Source organism: Arvicanthis niloticus, chromosome 24 (assembly GCF_011762505.2).
Source record: "Arvicanthis niloticus isolate mArvNil1 chromosome 24, mArvNil1.pat.X, whole genome shotgun sequence".
In the NCBI taxonomy this organism is placed as follows: domain Eukaryota; kingdom Metazoa; phylum Chordata; class Mammalia; order Rodentia; family Muridae; genus Arvicanthis; species Arvicanthis niloticus.
Window position 1 is genome coordinate 31231282 of NC_133432.1, and position 21384 is coordinate 31252665.

The window sequence follows — 21384 nt, forward strand, 5'->3', positions numbered from 1 at the left end:
CTGGGTCATTGTTGAGAACCTGCCTGTCTGGAACCTCTCTGGATACATTGGACAGGTTAGAAAGCAGGTACACGGGGTTAGCCACTTGACATGCACCTCTCTAGTTACCTGGCACCCAGTAGAGAAGACAGCAAACAGGCACACATGAGCTTCACCCAAGGCCAGGATGAAGCTGTGGCATGTGTTGCTCACCCTGCTTTTCACAGGCTCCCACCTGCCTCGGCATCTCTCGTGACCAGATAGCCACCCAGCAGGGCCTGCAGCCATGCTATGTCTGTAGAGCATGTACCTCTAGGAGGAGACTGACAGTATGTGGAGCCGAAGACTACATGCTTCATTCATTCATGCTCCCCGTTCTCCTGTGTCTTGGGTTTTTATTCCTTTGACCTCTCTGCAGTTTACCCCACAGCAATGGCCACTCCCGTGTTTAAGCACGCCTTAGTTTCACAGCAGTGAGAAGAGGCACAGCTTCAGCACATCTGCAGGGTTTTAATAGCTCTAAACTCTTCACTTTGAAACTTGATTGTGACTTGTTTCTGTGATTTTTAAGTAAAAGCATTTGTGTGGTACAGCTGAGATTTAGGGAGAACCCTTGCCTCAGGACGGCTGTGTTCAGGGCTCAGCTTGGGTGGGCTTATGGAGGGTTTAGGGCAGTGCTACAGGCTTCATCCTTGGCTGCAGGAAGGGTGAGGGGGGTTCCCTTGGGCCCTCATCCCAACTGATCTTTCTTAACCTGTGTCCTCAGGCATTTTCCTGGCCTCCTAGGGAGTGGTCACTCTGGCCTCACTGAGCTGAATTAGTTTGATTGGAGAGAGGGTGGGGTTTGCTTCAGGGTAGCCTGGAAGTTTCCCATAGCCCAAGTGTCATTAGCCTGAGTTCTAGGCACAGGCCACAGCCCAAGTTTGGGTTTCATAGCATCAATCTATGTGGCTTGCTTTTGTTTGTTCAAGTCTGAATTTCTCTTACGTAGTCTTGACTGTCCTGGAACTTGCTCTGTAGGCCAGGATGGCCCAGAACTCAGATTTGCCTGCATCTGCCTCCTAAGTACTGGGTTGTAACACCATCTCATCTCCTAGTTTCTTTTGATTTCCAAGACAAGGCTTCTCTGGCTGGCCGTGGCTGGCCTGGAACTTGCTTTGTAGACCAGGCCTTGAACTCAGAGAGCCAGGCATTGGTGGTACAGGCCTTTATCTCAGTACTCAGGGCAGAAGCAAGTGGGTTTCTAAGTTCCAGGCCAGCCTGCTCTATAAAATGAGAGTTCCAGGACAGCCAGGACTACACAGAAATTGTTTCAGAAAAACAAGGTGTAGTCTCTACTACCCAGTGACTTTTTTTCCCCCTAATGAGTGTGTCTTTTACTTGTATGTCTGTGTACCATGGGTATAGTGCTCTGTAGGCCAGAATTCCCTGGAACTGGAGTTAACAGACACTCGTTACCTGTTCTGTGGGTGCTGGAAATTGAACCTGGGTCCTGTGGAAGAGCAGTCAGTACCTTTTTTACCTGCAGAGCCATCTCTCCAGCCCCCAAGCCTGGCTCTTAATAGCTCCTGCCACCCCAGGTTACCTGTATGGCAGGCATTGCTTGTGCAGTCTTCTTGGCTGGCCTGGCACATTGACAGAGCAGGACTGTCCCTCCAAGAGCCTGTGGAGGAAGTAAAGCAGTAAATCCACCAGATCCATCCTAAATCCCATGGTGTACAAATGGACACCGAAGGTTGGAAATGCCAACAGAAACTCTCTATGAAAGACCCTGGCAAGGTCACTGACAGCTGAAGTCGTCTCGTTTGGCTTCAGCCCTTGCTGTTTAGTCCCCTGGAGTGAGAAGCCACAAACATGCTGATCTGCTGTTCTGAGGTAGCCACTGTGTGAGTGACTGTTGACCTTGGGCTCCACACTGCAGGGTTCTGTAGGGTGGGTTCAGCTCTAGACCAGAGGCTCCTGTGCCATAAAGGGGAACTTAGAGACAGGCTGGACTTGTCTTGTTGGGTCCCCATCATGATGGCATCTCAGGTCTGCTGGCTGCTTTCAGAGTACTCAAACCACAAGGGCTGCCCTGACCAAAGAAACAGGGGTGACACCAGGTGAGTAGATGAGCTGAATGCTGGCCCAGCCCCACCTCTGGGGACCCAGCTGATGTCATCAGAGTGAGCCTAGGGAGCAAGGCGGGGCTGAGCTGGGAGGATCTCCTTGCCTCCGGATTCAGCTTGGTTAGCTGGGGGCCCTCAAGTTCTGACTTGCAGGATGCCCTCCCAACAGGCCACAGACCCCTCTCCCGCCCGGGGCAGCCCAACCCTAAGAGAGATGGAACCTAAGGACCAGCAGCTCATGGTGAGTCCCTTCTCTCATGGCCCCTGCTAACTCCAGCCTCTCACATCCTCTATCCCTTGAGGAGAAACCCCAAACCCCATGCTCAGATCAGGTTTTCTTAGCCTTTAAGGAATAGTGTTCTACTTCTGGTTCCCTTTCCTGGGACCCAGTGATATTTCCATACTTGCTCACTGTAGGTCTCTAGACACCTGTACCCCCTTTTCTGAACCTCTGTCTTCAGCCCAGCGTCTTGACTACAACCCTAGCCATGGGGCAGGCCTCATTCAGGCTACTTGGACCCTCAGCTCATTTGGCCTTGGGGTGAACTGCACTTAGAACCCCATTGTCCACCTGTGACTAGTTAAGAGCGAACTGGCCTCGTGTCTCCTGTGGTACCATTAAAGAGGATACCGTTACACATAGCCTGGCAGAACTGAGGGACATGCACAACACAGGCCCCCTTCTCTGAATGCTCATAGAGGGCAGGTGTGTCTCCTTTCTGATCACAGCTAACACAGGCATCAAGTGACCTTGGGCAAGTTGTTCCTCTGTGTTCCATGGGAGTGATGTCACCACTGAGTCCTCAGAGCCTCTCTAGGAGGCAGGAACACCTCTGTGCAGAGTCTGGGGTGACTGGAGGGGAGGGGCTCACTGCCTCACTCAGCACAGTCAGATGGCAAGTGGGCATCTAGCTGAGGGCCGTGGTGCTGCCCATGCCCTGTCCACAGGTGGCGCTTCGGATCCGCCCACTCAACAGTACAGAACTGGAGGAAGGAGCCACTGTCATCGCCCACAAAGTGGGGGACCAGGTGAGGCTAGAGGGCATTAGGGGCTCCTGGTGGCCGGGCTCTGTTCTGGGGCAGAGCTGAGCTGGCAAGTGCATTCCATACAGCTTCATTTGTGCGTGTGTGCGTGCGTGCGTGTGTGCAAGTATGTGAGTGACTGAATGTGTGTGTCCCTGTCTCTCTGTGTGTGTATTCCTTGGGTTTGACAACAGTTAATTTTACCCACTGCTGAGCCTTCTCACCAGTCCTGTTTGGTTTTTGAAAGACTTTCCCTGGGGCTCATTGGTGAGGTTAGGCCGGATAGGCAGTGAATCCCAGAGACTTTCTTGCTTCTGCTTCCCAAGCAGTGGGACTACAAGTGTGTGCCGCCATGCCCAGCTCTTTGCGTGGGTTCAAACCCATGTCCTCAAGCTTATGTGGCAAGCACTTTACTAACTCTGCCTCTCTCTTTTTCTTTTGAATCTCACTATATATATAGCCCAAGTTCACCTAGTACTTTACTATGTGTCCCAGGCTAGCTAGTCTTACACTTACAGCAATCCTCCTGCTTCAGCCTCCCAACTTTTTACTGGAAAATGTATTAGTGGGAGTTTTTTTTTTGGGAGCTGTCTGCTCTGCTGAGACCAAAGTGAGGACACAGGGCAGTGGCAGGAGACTTGGCAGTTAAACTTAGCATGCCAGGTCTGATTTCAGAACCTTGAGGTGATTGCTGGCTGCAGGGTGGGGAGCATGCCGCCATTGCCAAGGACTCTCTTTCAAAGAAGGACTCAGTACTCAGCTGCTCACACCTCAGAAGCTTCTGTCTTTGGCTGTCAGACAGACTCTCAAGCCAGGCTCTGTGAGACATGCAGAATGTCCCTGTTGGTCACTAGGGGGGCTAGTGAGGTGCTTCGTGAGAGGATGCTTGGGCCAACAACCCAAATGGTGGATAGGTAAAGATCCCTGTTAAAGGCTGCCCCCTGGGGCTCAGAGCACCCTGGGGACAGGCCCATTGGCAAAGCTACCATTGGAGTGAGTCAGCACTGAGGCCATGGACTGCTAACAGTGCACATCTGGTCCCAGGGTTCAGGCACAACAGTAAAGACATTAAGTCAGCTGAGAACAAGGGCTGAGTAGGGAAGAAAGGGCTGGTGCCTCCTTTGTGTGGCTGTGTGACTGAGCAGTAGAGAAGACACTGTATGGAGCTGGAGAGACAGCTCCGGCTGCTCTTCCGGAGAAGCACCCATGTGGTGGCTGATAGCCATCTGTAAACTTCAGTACCAGGTGATTGGACACCCTCTTATAGCTTCTGTAGGCGCTAGGCATGCATGTAGTGCACACGCAAAATACACACAAAAACAAATCTCCAAAAGACAGCCCATGTTGAAAAGCCAAGGCAAGGGGCTCTAGGGACAGCTCCATTAAGTGTTTCCTGTGCATGCAGTGAAGACCTGAGTTGTAAACTCAGCTCACAGGAAGAGCTGGGTGTGGTGGCAAGTGTTGATAATCTTAGCACTGGGGCACTGGAGTCAGGAGCATCCTTGTGGTTCCATGGTTAGCTAATCTGGTCAAATTCTTATGAGTCCAAGAATCTGTGAAAGACCATGTTTTTTTTTTTGTTTTTTGTTTTTTGTTTTAAAAATAAGGTGGGATCTGGGTATGCCTGCACAAATCTTTAATCTCAGCACTTGGGAGCCAGAGGCAGGCAGTTTCTGTTTGAGAGTTTGAGGCCAGCCTGGATCTACAGAGGGGGCTCCAGGACAGCCAGGGCTACACAGGGAAGCCCTGGCTCAAAAAAAAAACTAAATGACAAAAGATGGAAAACAGTTGAGAAGGTGCCAACCTCTGGCCTTCGTAAGCACATGTGCGCACACACACCTGTGAGTGCATACACAACCATGCACGCACAAAAAATTAAGGTGAAATTAATACCACAGAAATTTTTTTTCTTCTTGACACAGTGACTCCCCATGTGATTGAGGCTAGCCTTTAACTCCTCCTGCCTCTGCTCCTGAATGCTTCTGATGACAGAGGTGCACCTGGTTCAAATTTCACCTTTTTCTGTGTGTGAGTTTTATTATTATTTTACTTATTTACTTTACATCCCACTCACTGCCCCCTCCCAGTCACCCCCTCCTACAATTCTTCCCCCCCCCGCCCCCTTCTCTTCTGAGCAGGTGGGGGCTCCCTTGGGTATCCCCCTATCCTGGCACATCAAGTCTGTGAGGCTAGGTTCATTTTCTCCCACTGAGACCAGACAAGGTAGCCCAGCTAGAAGAACATATCCCATGGACAGGCAAAAGCTTTGAGGCTAGCCCCTTCTCCAGTTGTTCGGGACCCTCACCAAGACCAAGCTGCACATCTGCTACTTATGATCAGGGAGGCCTAGGTCCAGTCTGTGTATGTTCTTTAGTTGGTGGTTCGGTCTCTGAGAGGCCCAAGGGTGCAGGTTAGTCGACTCTGTTGGTCTTCCTGTGGAGTTCCTATCCCCTTAGGTGCCACAATCCTTCCTCTCATTCTTCCACTAGAGTCTCCAAGCTCCATCCACTGTTTGGGTGTGGGTGTCTGTATCCGTATGAGTCAGCAGCTAGATGAAACCTCTCAGAGAACAGCCATGCTAGTCTCCTGTCTGCAAGCATAGCATATCATTAATGTATCATCGATTGGTGCTTGCCCATGGGATAGTCATGAGAACGAATGGAAATCTGCAACTGATGGGGTGGGGAGGTGGGGGACATCGCCATGAAGAGACAGAGACCAGAATCAATGGGGGTGTCCTTAACCATGTGTGACACACAGCATCAGGGATATGGAACCCGAAGAGACCACCTCCTAAAGAATTAAAATATAATCACATCATTTCCCCTTCCCATTTCTTCTCTCAAACTCCTGTCATGTCCCCCCAACCCCTCCTTTTCAAGCAAACAATTAGGGCATTTAGTCCTTTCACAGTTATACAATCAGCACATCTATCCAGACTCTTTTCTCCCCATGGAAGACACCCCATACCTGTCAGCTGCTACCCCACTTTCTACTCTGGTTTCTGGACATTTCATGTGTGACCTTCGATGTGTGACTCAGTGTTTTTGAGGTTCATCTGTGCTGTGATAAGTTCAGTTCTCTTCTTCCTTCTCCTCCCCACCTTCTGCTTCAGTCTGACTGTATAGACCAGGCTGTCCTCAGACTCAGAGATACACGCGTTCCACCACCAGTTACTATTCTTTTTATTATTTTGAAATAGTTCTAAACCAACAGAGAGGTTGCAGGGATGCCGGGAGCCCGGGTTCCCTCACTTGTGCCTCACTCTGTCTTCTCCCTGAGCTCTGGCTCCTTCTCTCTGGAGCACTTGGAGTCATTCGGACACAAGGCCCCTCCTCACCCAAACATTCCATCAAACGCCTCTTTAAAACTAAAGACCTTCCCATCTGGGTGTGGCAGCTCATGCCTGTAATTCTGTCACTGGCTGGTCAAGGCAGGGAGGGGGTCATGGATTCAAGGCCAGCCAGCCTGGGGTGCACAGCTAGGTCCTCTCTCAAACAAAAAGCAAGGGCTAGGGAGACGATCAGAGGGTCTTGGTTCGAACGCCCAGCACCCACGTAAAAAGCTGGGAATGGCTGTGCTGGCACATCTGTAACCCAAGTGCTTTAGGGGACAGGTTTGTGTGGCTTGTCAGTAACTCCAGGGTTAATGAGAGACCCTGTCTCAAGGGTCAAGACAGAGCAGGACACCCAAGGTCCTTATCTGTGTGCCCATATACCATACACCACTACACATTTGGGAAAAAAAAAAAAAAAAAAAAAAAAAAAAAAAAAAAAAAGGCACGCCTTTAATCCCGCCTGGGAAGTACTAGGAAGCAGAGACAGGTCTGTGAGTTCAGGCTAATCTGATGTACAGAGTTCCAAGACAGCTAGGGCTGCACAGAGAAGCCCTGTCTCGAGAAACAAAACAAACAACATTCTTGCCACGTCCATGGGTGCTCCAGAAATTGACCTGACTAAGATATTGAGGGGATGAAGAAAAGACAAACACAGAAAACCTCTTGGATCCAGAAACTTACAGGCCCCAGAGCTCAGTGTGCTTATTTTATGCAGTTGAACATGGAGGTGAGATTACTGTGTACCAGCAAACAGGGAAGCAGGAGGAACAGTCTCTGTAGGGAGAGGTCTTCAGGCTGTAAGTATCCAGGGGGAGAAACCTGTGACAGTCATCGTCTGCACACACTGCTGGCCTTTGGCTTTTGCATGATGGGCATCGTCTGCACACACTGCCGGCCTTTGCATTTGCACCAGAGGAAGGTTTTATAATCTCTCTGAGCCTCACCAGGGAAGATTTTGCCACTCCCAAGGACTTGTGACCAAGGCAACAAGACACATTCACTCAGGACTTCACTTGCTCCTGACACATTCTGGCATCTGGAAGACCGGCTCTGTTTTTAGCTTCTTGAGAAACCTCAACACTGGTTTCCGGAATGTCCCTATGTGTCCCCACCAACAGTGAATAAACATTAACTCATGGTAGCCATTTGACAGTGTCAAGATAGGATCTTTGCATTCCTACCATGGCTAAGGATGTTGAACACTTTTAAAAACATGTATGAGTGTTTTGCCTGCATGTGTGTCTGTGCACCACATTCATGCCAGCTACCCACAGGGGCCGGGAGATGGCATTGGATTCCCTGGAACTGGAGTCACAAGGGGTTTTGAACTACCCAACATAGATGATGGGGACCAAATTCAGGTCCTTTGCAAGGGCAACTTGTGTTCTTAGTGGCCGAGCCATTTCTCCAGCCACAAGGCTGTCTTTTCTCTATCTTTTTTAAAAGATCAGGTGAACGTCAGTGGTGGCGCACACCTTTAGTCCCAGCACTTGAGAGGCAGAGGCAGGCAGATCTCTGAGTTCGAGGCCAGCCTGGTGTACAGAGTGAGTTCCAGGACAGCCAGGGCTACACAGAGAAACCCTGTGACTCAGGGGTAGAGCTAATTGCACGAACATATACCTGCTTCTTCCCTTCTGGTGACCTATGTGTCTTTTTTTTTTTTTTTTTATGCCAGTGTAGACTCATTGGTCTTACGACGTCTCTGTGGTACATGGCCGTCCTCCAGGGTGCTCTCTGTGCTCATAGTGTATTTGGCTATCCAGGGCCTTTTTGTTTCTAAATGAATTTTCAGATTGTTTCCTCTTTGTGAAGATGTGTTAGTATTTTGATGGGGACTGCACTGTAGACTGCTTTCCGTAGGAGGGCTGTTTTCAGTCTTCATGGATGTGGTCTGAGAGTGTGGGAGATTGGTCCATCTTCTAGAGTCTTCAGTTTCTCTCAAGGGTTTTAACATTCTTGTTATAGAGACCATTCGTTTCTTTGGTTAGTTCTATTCCAATTTTTTTTTCCTGAAGTAGTCGTGAATGGGAGCACATGTAATTTCTGCCTTAGACGTTTGTTATTGGTATATAACAGTGGTTCTCAGTCTTCCTAATGCTACGACCCTTTAATACAGGTGGTGACCTTCAACCATAAAATTATTTTTGTTGCTACTTCATAATTATAGCTTTGCTACTGCTATTAATAGTAATGCAAGCATCTGATACTTCTGATGGTCTTAGGCAACCCCAATCCCCTATGAAGGTTTATTCAACCCAGAGGGGTTGTGACCCACAGGTTGAGAAACACTGCTATATAAAAAAGGCTGTTGAGATGTCTCGGCAGTTATGAGCCCTGGTTGCTCTTCTAGAGGTCTGAGTTCAATTCCCAGCAACCACATGGTGGCTCACAACCATCTATAAGGGATCTGATGCCCTCTTCTGACATGTGGATGTATATGCAGCAGGGCACTCATATAATAAATAAAATTTAAAAAGACTACTTATTTATTATTGTTATGTTATTATTTTTTTTTACAAGAGTATAAATCCACTTTTATTTATTTACTTTCCATTAGTTTAAGTCCAGGACAAGGACAGCATCACACGGATTCTGTGTCCAATGGCCTCTGCAGGAAAGTTGCCTTGGAATTTGTCATGAACCATGCCGCTGTTTCCATGGGTCTGAGTTACTTTACCCCAGATCACTCTGGTTTTGTTTGGTTTGCCTCCAGGAATTACTTTATTGTTTTTTGCTATATACACATAAGCACATCTCTTGCCTAACTAGAATTCAGTTTCATCTCAGACATAAACACCTTCAAAAAAAATTTAAAGATATATTAATTATATATAATTAATATATCTTTAAAATATATTAATTATATATAATTAATATATCTTTAAAATATATATATATATATATATATATATATAATGTATATATGAGTACACCGCAGCTGTCTTCAGACACACCAGAAGAGGGCATTGGATCCCATTACAGATGGTTGTGAGCCACCATGTGGTTGCTGGGAATTGAACTCGGGACCTCTGGAAGAGCAGCTAGTGCTCTTAACCATTGAGCCATCTCTCCAGCCCCAAATACCTACAATTTTAAGAAGAGCTGTATGCTCTCTTTGTTTCTGGAGATCTTGCTTGTAGCCAGCAAAACTAGCTTTGCACCACAGCTGCCCCAGTCCCACGGGGCAGTGAACTGGGATCAGAAGACCTGTAAGGGAGAACTGGAGGACAGGGAACACAAAGAATGAGTGGCTTGTCTAGAGTCTGATCAAACTGCTGATTTTACTTTTTTCACACAAGGGTTATATGCACATAGAGGCAGGATGTGGGGAAGGGGATGATACAGGAGCGTAGATGTTCAGGGGGAGTACAGATATCTTCCAGAACAGTGTCAGCTGGGTGAAGGTTCAGGGGACAGGTCACTATGACCCTGCCTATGATTCACTTGTCCTTATCTAAGTTGGTACTGTCCACCAAAGCTGCCCAAGGTCTATGACTATCCACAAGACCCATGACTACTTGTTCCTATCCAGGCTAGTAAATTTCCACCAAAGCTGCCTGTTTACAAGATCTTATAGCCATCTGCTCAGTGTTTTTCCACAGAGAACAAGACTTTGTGTTGGCAGGCATGTGTGTCAGGCCTATTGCTGATTTTAGGCCTTCAGTGTATAAGCAAGGCTGCCCCTTACACACCCCTCTAGAGATACTTGCTTTTTTTCAAAGTTCTGTTCCCAGCAAGCCTCCACAGGCACCAAGATGGTAGAAAGACTATTATTATTATTATTATTATTATTATTATTATTATTATTGGTGGTGGAGGTATGTGTGTGTGATGTGTATAGGCTTGCATGCCATAGCATAACATGAACAATTCTGTGGACTTAGTCCTCTCCTTCCATCTTGACAAGTAGCGTTACGTTCTTGTCTGCTGCTCTGATAAGACACCATGACCAAGGCAACTTGAAAAGCTTACTTGGGCTTATGATCCCAAAGAGATAAGAGTCTGTCCGGGTCAGGGTTTCTATTTTGATCATGTGATGAAACATGATCCAAAGCGAGCTGGGGAGGAAAGGGTTAATGCGGCTCACAGGTCCACAGCTGCTGTCGGGACAGGAACTCAAATCGGCCAGGAACCTGGAGGCAGGAGCTGATGCAGAGACCGTGGAGGGTGCTGCTTACTGGCTTGCTCTTCATGGCTTGCCCAGCCTGCTTTCTTACGTCACCCAGGAGCTGGCACTTCCCACAATGGGCTGGGCCCTCCTCACTCAATCATTAGTTAAGAGAATGCCCTACTGGCTTGCCTACATCCCATCTTTTTTTTTTTTTTTTTCTTCAATTGAGGTTCCCTCCTCTTAGATGACTTTAGCTTGAGTCAAGTTGACATAAAACCAGCCAGGACAGAGTCCATGTGACAGAATCACAGCAATGGAGCTGGAAGCTGAGAGATCACAAACTGCAAACAGGAAGTAGAGAGAGAATGTTGGCAATGGTGCATGGCTTTGAGATCTCCACTCAGATCCCAGGGACATACTTCCTCCAGCAAGGCCACACCTCCTAATCCTTCCCAAACAGCAGTACCAATGGGGGGGGGGACCATGTATTCAAATATCTGAGCCTATGCAGGACAATTCATTCAAACTACCACCCATGGGTCCTGGGGATATCACTCAGGCCAGCAAACTTGTATGGTAAGTGCCTTTACCTGCTGAGCCTTTCAGTGGCCCCAGTTGAAATGCTGAAAAGTGTCTCTCCATTCTAAGAGTCTTCTCGGTGGCTAAGATCTCTTTTGTATAGAATCTGCAAATAAGGATAATGTTCATTAATGTTCATTATAAAAACAAAAAATCTCTTGAGGCCAACATGATAGCTCTGCAAGGAAAGGTGCTTGCATGCAAGCCTGACAATCTGAGTTCAAATCCTTAGCTCCCATAGGAGTGCAGGAGGGACCTAACTCCCAAAAGTGGCATGCACACCCCTACCCTCACATATCAGTGACTCACAACTCTAAAGTCCCCTCCTGGACCCCGTTGTTCAGAGGATCCTAGCTAGAGACTTATCTAAGTCCTCCTGCAGCCCTGCCCTGGCCACTGTGACACAATGCATCCCCAGGAGGAGAGAAAGCAAAGAGAATCAGCTTATGTCACCAAGCAAGTGCTGGCCAGAAGCCAGGAGAAGCCCTGGCAGAGCCTGGCCTCCCAGAACTGCAGTTTCCAAAACTACGAACACAGGAGGGGCAAGTAGTGGACATGTGACCGGACCCTTAGCAACACCCAGCTTCATCTCCACTTCCTCGGTTCCTCTCTTGTGCCCAGCCCCATGTCTCCAGCAGCCAGGCTACAATTGGCCTCTACCCATTTCCCTGCCCCCTGTTGTCCCTGGGGCAGACTCCTTTAATCCCTTTGCCCCCAAGGATCATAACTGGCTTACCTGATAATAATGTATATGGGGACGGAGGGACCCTGGGGACAGCCAGGCTCTCAGAGAAATGGAGCATGTGGGTGGAGGCTTTGGGACAGACTCTTTACCTCCCCTGTCCTGTGAGGTGAACGCAGTTAAAGTGGCCTGTCCAGCACTCTACAGTTTCCACAGACTCTTCTCTGAGGCATTAGTTCATAAGATGGCCAGAGCGGTTGTGGTGTGGCATGTTGAGAGGGTTGTTGAAGTACACCAGGCTGCTGCCCTTTGCCTTGGGGTTCTCTGGCGCCATTTATGTGAGTGTGGAGCCCACTGGCTTGTGGGGAGGATTGTATGGTCATGCCTTGGATGAGTGACATCAAGTGACACTGTCTCCCAGTGAAGGAGTGAGACAGGGTAAGAAAATGCTTATGCTTCTCACTAAAGAAGCATAAGAACCTGAGGTCAGCTGGGCAGTGGTGGCACATACCTTTAATCCCAGCACTTGGGAGGCAGAGGCAGGTGGATTTCTGAGTTTGAGGCCAGCCTGGTCTACATACAGAGTGAGTTCCAGGACAGCCAGGGCTGCACAGAGAAACCCTGTCTCGAAAAAACAACAAACAAACAAGAACCTGAGGTTAGACCCCCAGAACCCACTCAAAAGCCAGATGCAGCCTTGTGAGCCTTTAGCTCTAGAACTAGAGAACAGAGACAGGAAGATGCCAGGAGCTCACAGGCCAGCCAGTCTAGCTGAAATGGTGAGCTCCAGGCTCAAGGAGAGACCCCGTCTCAAGAAATGGAGCTGTAGATGAGAAAGACATCCCGAGGTCTACAGTGATGGTGCATGCCTTTAATCCCAGCACTTGGGAGGCAGAGGCAGGCAGATCTCTGAGTTTGAGGCCAGCCTGGTCTACAGTGAGCTTCAGGTTACCCAGAACTACAGAGTAAGACCCCATCTGAAAAAAAACACAAAAACATTCTGACCTTAGCTTCTGCATATGAACATACACAAAGAAAGAGAGGCAGAAAAGGGGAGAGAGGGAGGGAGAAAAAAAGAACATACAAACTTAAAACCATTCCTGGCCCTGGCCCTTGCTTCTAGATCCCACAGGTCTGGGATGCTTACCAGGGTCTGACTAGCCCTCCTCTAACCCCTCTATTTTACTGTGTCCAGGTGGTTGTGCTCATGGACCCAGGCGAAGACCCAGAGGACACTCTGCGTGCACACCGGTCCCGGGAGCGGACCTTTATATTTGACACTGTGTTCGACCAGCATGCATCTCAGGTGCATAGCACCCCCTCTGCCTCTAATTCCAGGAACACCCTGGGCCCAGGCGCTTGATGTCTCATGTCTATCCTCCTTAGGCTCTCCCTGAGAAGCAGAGGAGGTTGTAGGGAGAAAACCCACCCCGGGAATCAAGCGAATGTGGTCCTCCTGTGGACACCGGTCAACAGGTTCCACTGCCTGCTCTGGGGGCCTTCTCTTGAGTTTGTTCACCTGTTCCTTCACGTCACATGCTATAGGGACACAAGGGCTGTAGGGCAGGGGAAACTGAGCACACGTGTACATTGTAACACGGGTGGCCAGCAAGGCCCTCTCCAAGGAGGGACATGGAGGCTGAGAGGTGTCATGAAGATAGGCAGGGTCTAGCAAGAGGAGCCTGGAGCATGTGCATCTCACAGACAAGGAGTGCCAAGGAGCTCACCCAGCAAGGCCCAGCGCTGTGTCCGGACCAGGCGTTGGTCTCTTTCTCATATATCACGTTGTCACTGCCGCTGTCTGTAAGAACAGAAGGAGGGACCTACCACATGCAACCTAACCTCACAGAGGGGAGCTGGGGTTCATCAGGGGTAGCAGTGAAGGTAGGACTTGAAGAAAGGACCTAGAAATGGAACGTCACAGCACCAGGCTAGCGGCATCTGGGGGAGATGTTGGACCCAAGTTCAAGCTGGGGTGCCCTGCATGCCTGTCCTCCTGTGAGGGGGAGGGCAGCTGCTCTGCATTGAATACCAGAGTTCTTGTGTCTTTGGGTTTTTTGTTGGTGGTGTTGGGGTTTTTTTTGTTTGTTTGTTTTTGTTTTGTCTCTCTTTTTTTTACACTCCAGATTTTATTCTCCCTTCCTCTGCATACCCACCCCCATCTCCACGAGGATGTCCCCACTCCCCAACCCCCACCCAACCAGACCTCTAAACTCCCTGGGGCCTCCAGTCTCTTGTGTCTTTGTTTTTTTAAGATTTAAAAATGTATGTATGTATGTATGTATTCATTCATTCGTTTGGTTGTTTATATTTGTTTAGGTTTTTCAAGACAGGTTTTCTCTGTGTAGCCCTGGCTTTCCTGGAACTCACTCTGTAGACCAGGCTGGCCTCAAACTTAGAGATCCACCTGCCTCTGCCTCCCAAGTGCTGGGATTAAAGGCATGCACCAACATGCCACAAGATTTTTTCTAAGTGCTTGATTGATTGATTGATTGATTGATTGATTGATTGATTGAGACAGGGTTTCTCTGTGTAGCTGAGAACTGGCTGTCCTGGAACTCACTCTGTAGACCTGACTGGCCTCAAACTCAGAGATGTACCTGCCTTTTTTTTTTTTTTAGATTAAAAAAATGTTTTATGCGTATGAGTGTTTGCCTGTACGTATACACATATGTACTATGTGCATGCCCTGGTACTTACAGAGGCTAAAAGAGGGCGTCAGCTTTCCTGGAACTGGAGTTACAGACAGTTGTGAGTCACCATATAGGTGCTGAGTACTGAACTCAGGTCCTCTGTAAGAACAGCCATTGCTCTTAACCATTGAGCCACCCACCCTGTTCCCTCCCTCCTTCCTTCCTTCCTTCCTTCCTTCCTTTCTCCCCAACAGAATCTCATTATGTAGCTCAGGCTGGCTTTGAATTCACTCTGTAGACCAGGTTGGCACAAACTCACTTTATAACTTAGAATGGTCTTTAATTCCCACTCTCTCTGCTTTAACATCCCAGAGGCTGATTACAGATGTGCACTGCCCTGCATAGAAGTCCTTTTGCTTCTAAGAGGTCTGTCCCCTAGAACTATCTTCCTACTATTGGCTGCTACAGGACATGCCACTCCTGCACCAAGTGGCTACACTGCCACTGTCCATGGCCCTGTGAGGGGCACTCGTATTAAGACTGGACATTCAAGGGGCTGTGGTCTTCAGAGGTTCTGTTGAGCTACACATCCCTGGTTGTGTCCCCTGGTCCCTGCCTGGTCCTCACTGGGTTCTGACATTGGCCTGAGGCTCTACTGGACCTGCCAGCTGGGCCTTCTCCCTAGGACACTGGCTTCAGTCAGTATGCAATCCTCAGAGCTTTGGCATGCTCAGTGGGAGCCCCTGGCAAACAGGGGCACAGCCTCATGTTTCTCTGCTGTCTGTCTAGACCCCAAGGGTGATTCACGTTAGGGATAGGGCATAGATCCAGCACCTCAGTTAAGTAGCTAAGTGTCCAGGGCCATTCTCCAAAAGCTATACTCATGCTAGGCTGCTTCCTATGTCTGCCACCGGGGACAAAGGGACGGGGACAGCATCTCAGTAAGGCTGCTTAACACAGAATAGCCTGCTGGGGACACTGGTCAATTATTATTTCTTTATTTTTATTTTTGTAGACAGGGTCTTATTATGTATTCTTGGCTGTCCTGGAACTTTATATGTAGGCCCAGCTGGCCTTGAACTCACAGAGATCTGCCTGCCTCCCAAAGGCTGGGATTAAAGGCCTATGCTACCAGGACCATCTGGCCACATTTAGCCAGTACCACTGTCACCCTCAGTTCAGGACTAAGCCATCATTGTAAAGCAGAGTGGCTTCCCAGCTAGCTACCTTGAGCAAAGGTCATAATGGCATTCCACAGAGGGACCTGGTTACTGACGGTCATCAGCAAGTCACTTCATGCTGAGTGCTACACTCAAGGCTTCAGCGTTCCTCCCAAGCCTCGTGGCATCCTTACAGAATGCTCAGAAATATTTCCTCTCCCTAGCTGGATATGGAGACAGGTACCTGTGACCCCAGCCATCAGGAGGTAGAGGCAAGAGATAAGGAGTTTAAGGTCATTCTCAGCTATATAGCAAGTTGTGGCTAGCCTGGACTACATGGGACCCTGTTTATATACACACAGAGACACACAGACATAGACATACACACATAGAGACAGACAGACAGACAGACAGACAGACACACACACACACACACACACACACACACACACACACCCCTTCCTTGTTCTACATGTGAGGCATTTGTCTGAGGTCACACAACATACGGAAGAGCCCAAATTCAGACTAGCCTGTGTCTGTCTGAAGCCACAGAGAAAAGACAGGTTGGATTTGTGGTTTTCAATCCAGCTTGGGAAAGCCATGAGCAGTCAGGGCTGCACCAGAGTGGACACCCAGAAGGAGCTGCTGGTGGTCCAGACAGACGAGCCTGTGCCTCCTCACCAGCCCCAGGTCTCCTTGGGCTCTCCTGTGGGTGGAGTTCATGGCCTGCACTCCCCTTGCTGGACATTGCTGCCTTTCTTTCACAAGGCTCCGCTCCTTCATTCCGTGAAAAGTGGTCCTGATGATGTTGTGGGAATCTAAACCCCATCCTCAATCTTTCAGTTCCTGCAGAAGCACCGGGAATGGCTAGGTCTTAGCATGTGTCAGGCCTCCATCGGGAAAACCCCCAAATTTTTGTTTGTTTGTTTAATTATGATGTGTACCCTCACTTTATAGCCCTGGCTGTCCTGGAACTCGCTATGTAGACCAGGCTGGCCACAAACTCACAGAGATCCACCTGCCTCTGCCTCCCAAGGGCTGTGCTGTGTCTTCTCTGTTTTTGCTGGTTCATTTCGTTTTTTTCAAGAAAGGGTTCCTCTAATGTAGCTCTGGCTGACCAGGAGCTCACTATGTAATCCAAGCTGGCCTTGGACTCACAGAGATCCACCTGCCTCTGTCTCCCGAATGCTGTCATTTCCAAGCAGTAGGTTCTCTAACTCAGGCTGGGCTGTTTCCTAACTATCTGTCCTCCTGTCTGTCTGCAGGAAACTGTATACCGTGCCACCATCCAGCATTTACTGGAAGGTGTCATCTCTGGATACAACACGACGGTTTTTGCCTATGGCCCCTCAGGTACTGGGTTGGGCATTGTCTCCAGGACGGTATGTGCAAGGTGCCAGCAGAGGTCCCCTGCCCCCTTAGAGATAAGGTCTCAGGTACCCCAGGCTGCCGTTAAACTCACTATGTAGTCAAGGATGATCTTGAACTCCTGGTCCTTCTGCCTCCATGTCCCAAGTGCCAGGATTATTATAAGTGTGTGCCGTCATGCCTGGTTTATGCCATGCGAGAGATGGAACCCAGGGATTTGTGTGTGTTAGGTGAGCATGCTCCCAACTCATTTGCACCCCCCACCCATACACACGTACATTTATATATTTATATATTTTTGGTAGCACCAGGGATCAAACCCAGGGCCTCATGCACTCTAGCACTGAGCTACCCCAGCTTCCTTAGAAGCACCAGGGACCTATTCACTGGGCTTTTTCATCCGCAGCCTGAAAGTTGAGAGTGATCCCCAGACACAGAAGAGATACCCAGAAATGAGATAGCTGCCCCAGACCACATAGCCATCAGGGGTGATTCGACCTCGCCTGTGTTCTCCCGCACAGGGGGTGGGGGTGGGCACGAATTCCTTCTTGGAGGTTGTAAAACTCAATCAGTGTTTGCAAACAGGTGGCATGGCACAGGCTTGTCTGTCACCTTAATTATCTGAGAAAGTAAAGCAGGAAGCTTACAAGTTCCCTGCCAGCCTAGGCTGTATAATGAGACTTTATCTCAAAATAAATAAGAAAAGGAAAGGAAAGTGGGGGGGGTGGGCAAGAATCTAGCTGAGAAATAAATGCTTGCCTTGTCCCAGGTCTACATAGTGAAGCCAGTTCTCTTCTTCTTGGGTGGGGACTGGAGCCTGTCTGTGTACGGGGGAACGCGGCTGCACATCCATCAGTGATGTGCCAGGCTTAAGGGAAAGGATGAGCCTAGGCTCTCCCTTCTTGGGGGCAAACAGGGATGGGACCCATGATGTCCCCTTAGAGAGAGCGACCCCCCCAACCATGCAGAGTGCCCTGCCTCTTCTTGCATAACATATTGGAGCCTCACCTTCTCGCAGGTGCTGGGAAGACTCACACTATGCTAGGCATGGATGCGGAGCCTGGTATCTACCTGCAGACCCTCACTGACCTCTTCCAGGCCATCGAGGAAACCCAGGACAACATGGAATATAGTGTGTCTATGTCTTACCTGGAGGTGAGCCAGCTCTCCTGCCTCAGTTGCATCAACTGCAGAATGGGTACAACACCAATCGCCTGTGTAGAAATTATCCTCAGGGTGTGAGCTCTCCAGCAGCTCAGGTTTCCAATTGGTTCTTTTAACTATATTTTAGAGGAGTGGAAAGGTAGCTCAGGAGTTAGGAGCTGCTTTCCCAGAGGACCTTGGTTCAATTCCCAGTACCCACATGGCAGCTCACAACTATAACTCCAGTTCTAGGGGCGTAGATGCTGACAAAACACCCATACTAATAAAATAATTTAAAAATTATTTAAGCTAGGCATAGTACTACTCACCTTTAAACCCAGCACTCAGGAGGCAGAGGCAGGAGGATCTCTGAGTTCCAGGACAGCCGGGGCTATACAGAAAAACCATGTCTCAAAAAAACCAAGAAAAAAATTCTTTCACGTGTATAGGTGCGCTTTGCCCTGCATTTGTGTCTGTGTAACATGTGCAGGGCTGGTGGGTAGCCACAGAGGCCAGAAGAGGGTGTTGGAGCCTCTGAAATGGAGTTACAAATTGTTAATAATCTACTATGTGGGTGCTGGGAATTAAACCCCCATCTTTTGCAAGAGTGGCCAGTGCTCTTAACCCCCGAGCCATCTCTCTGGTTCTTTCTTTGTGATTCTTTGCTGCTTTGTCCCAACCTTTCCGTTCTGCTCAGATTTATAATGAAATGATCCGTGACCTCCTGAACCCATCCTCTGGGTTTCTGGAGCTGAGAGAAGATTCTAGAGGCAGCATCCAGATCGCAGGCATCACGGAAGTGTCCACCTCAAATGCTCAAGAGGTGAGGGTCCCAGCCCTGCCCACAAAGCCCTTATTGTTCAAGTTTGCAGAACAGAGAGCAGTGGGTGGGTCCAACCTGAGCTGTTTATCAGCATCCGGACTTGATCTGAGATCTCAGGTCTCTGCGGTCAGCTATGCCTCCTTGCCAGTGCTCTGGGCAGACATCACCTATCGATCCTACACGCTGCCCTCAGCCTCCACGTGCAGATTGGGGCCCTTCTCAGCACAGTCCACTAGCTGAGCATAGCCCACCTGTGCTGGCTCGACTTTACATCCACTGGCCAACCTGATGAGTGCTCTTTTACAAGGGTAGGCAGCAAACGTCCCTGCACTGTCTCCTCTCCCTTCCCCCTCCCCTCCCTTCCCCTTTCTCTGCCCTTCTCTGTATTTTTTGAGACAGGGTCTCTTTATGTAGTCCTGGCTGGCTTGGAACTTGCTATTAGAACAGGCTGGCTTTGAACTCACAACCTCTGCCTCCCAGGAATTAATGGAGTTTACCATCATATAGTTTTGCTTTGAGACAGGGTTTCTCTGTCCTGGAACTCACTCTGTAGACAAGGCTGGCCTCAGAATTCATAAATCTACCTGCCTCTGCCTCCTGAGTGTTAGGATTAAAGGTGTGTGCCACCCCACCTTTCTCCCTTTTAATGACAGGGTCTCATTGTGTAGCCCTAGCTGGCCTAGAAATCAATATGTAGACCAGGCTGGGTTTTGCCTGCCCATGCCTCTCAAATGCTGGGATTTAAGGTGTGCACCAATATGCCTAGCTTTCTCTTTTAAAATTTTTATTTATAGTGTGTGTGTGTGTGTGTGTGTGTGTGTGTGTTCATGCATATGCGTCTGCACACACACATGGAGGTCAGAGGACAATTTCTTTAAAAAGATGTATTTTTATTTTATGTGGATGGGTGTTTTACCTGCATGTGTGTCTATGTGCCACGTGCATGACCTGCCTACAGAGGCCTGGAGTTGTAGATAGTTGTGAACTGTCTGGGTTCCCAGCACTGGGATTACAAACATATGCCTACACTTAGAGCAATCCTCCTGCCTCAGCCTCTCAAGGGTTAGGATAACAGGTAAGTGCTGCCATGGCCTGAATGACAGTGAGCCTCCCTTCCCGTCTCCTGCCTCATACAACTGTGTGTCCCAGCCTGGGGCCCTACACAGCAGGCGCTCAGCAGAGGTCTGCAGCTGCAGATCTGTGGCTGCCCCCACGGCAGCGGGGTTCACTGCCAACCCCAACATATCTACAGCTGCCTGGAGCTGTGACCTGGAAAAGGTCAGGGGCTGCTCTAGGCTCAGTGGAAAAGGGGTGAGCTGGCCTGGTGAGGAATGTAGCTCAGTTGGTCCTTGCCTAGTATGCATGAGTCCGTAGGTTCCAGTCCTCAGTACTACATAAACTGGACATGGTGGCACACGTTTAAAATCCCAGCATTCCGGAGCTGGAGGCAGGAGGATCAGAAATTCAAGGTCGTCCCTGGTTACATAGTGAGTTTGAGTTAGCCTGGATGTTGTCAGATTTTGTCTTTGAAAAAGGGGTGAGGGCAGCTGTGGTGCACACCTTTAATTCTAGCACTCAGGAGGAAGAGGCAGGCCAATCTCTGCGAGTTCAAGGGCAGCCTGCCTGGTCTACAAAGTGAGTTCTAGGACAGACATGACTACAAGAGCAAACCTTGTCCGAAAAAAAGAAAAAAAGAAAAGGAAACAAAGAGATAGGTGATTTGTTAGTAATGTCTGTCATAGGTAGGGAAGGGGCAGATGGGGTACACACCAAGAATCTTCAGGTCCATTAGTTGATTAACTAATTACTTTATGTCCCAAACCAGAAATTGGAAATTGTTGCTACGAGTCCCAGCCCCAGAGCCTCCCTCCCCCTTTTCCTTGGGTCTTTCTGGAATGGATGTGTGGCCACTCACTTGCCTTCATCTCGCTCTGTCCTCAGATCATGCAGCTGCTCACCAAAGGCAACCGGCAGCGCACACAGGAGCCCACAGCTACCAACAAGACTTCATCCCGCTCCCACGCGGTGCTGCAGGTCACTGTGCACCAGAGAAGCCGAGGAGGAGACCTACCAGAGGAGGTGCGCCTGGGGAGGCTCTTCATGGTGGACCTGGCGGGCTCGGAGCGTGCGGCCCAGGTATAGCCCCTCTGAAGTGCATCCACTTTCAGATGTCACTACTACCTTTCACTTGGGGTTGGTCTGTCATTTTCAGTCTGAGTGGGGCCTCGTCTGGCCTTGTTCAGCTGTGCTTCAGCACCCGGAAGAGGTGGTTGAGTGTTGAGTTAATCCTCCAAGCATTTAGTAAGGAGGGCAGGGAGCCAACACTTTCAGAGGTGTCCCCTTGTGCCTGGAGGCTAGTTCTGTACCTACTGAAGGTGTCCTGCTTGCTGCATGGGCTTATCATGGGTCTTGGGTGGCCCCACATGTTGAGATGACAT

The 21384-nt window shown here is 49.2% G+C and overlaps 1 protein-coding gene across 5 annotated transcripts in view; it reads left to right on the forward strand.

Annotated features, from left to right (window-relative positions):
* The first annotated feature begins 2149 nt into the window (after nucleotides 1–2149).
* Nucleotides 2150–21384, forward strand: part of LOC143438038 (kinesin-like protein KIF19) — a 49806-nt gene continuing 30571 nt past the window's right edge. Inside the window, exons 1-7 of one of the 5 annotated variants that reach the window (XM_076923510.1) lie at nucleotides 2150–2328; nucleotides 3036–3116; nucleotides 13015–13125; nucleotides 16878–16965; nucleotides 17999–18135; nucleotides 18821–18946; nucleotides 20888–21082. In XM_076923510.1, coding sequence (XP_076779625.1) covers nucleotides 2242–2328; nucleotides 3036–3116; nucleotides 13015–13125; nucleotides 16878–16965; nucleotides 17999–18135; nucleotides 18821–18946; nucleotides 20888–21082 — 825 coding nt within the window. In that variant the 5' untranslated portion in view covers nucleotides 2150–2241. The remainder of the gene's footprint in view (nucleotides 2329–3035; nucleotides 3117–13014; nucleotides 13126–16877; nucleotides 16966–17998; nucleotides 18136–18820; nucleotides 18947–20887; nucleotides 21083–21384) is intronic. The other 4 variants (XM_076923512.1, XM_076923513.1, XM_076923511.1 and 1 more) reach the window with 4 other exon arrangements.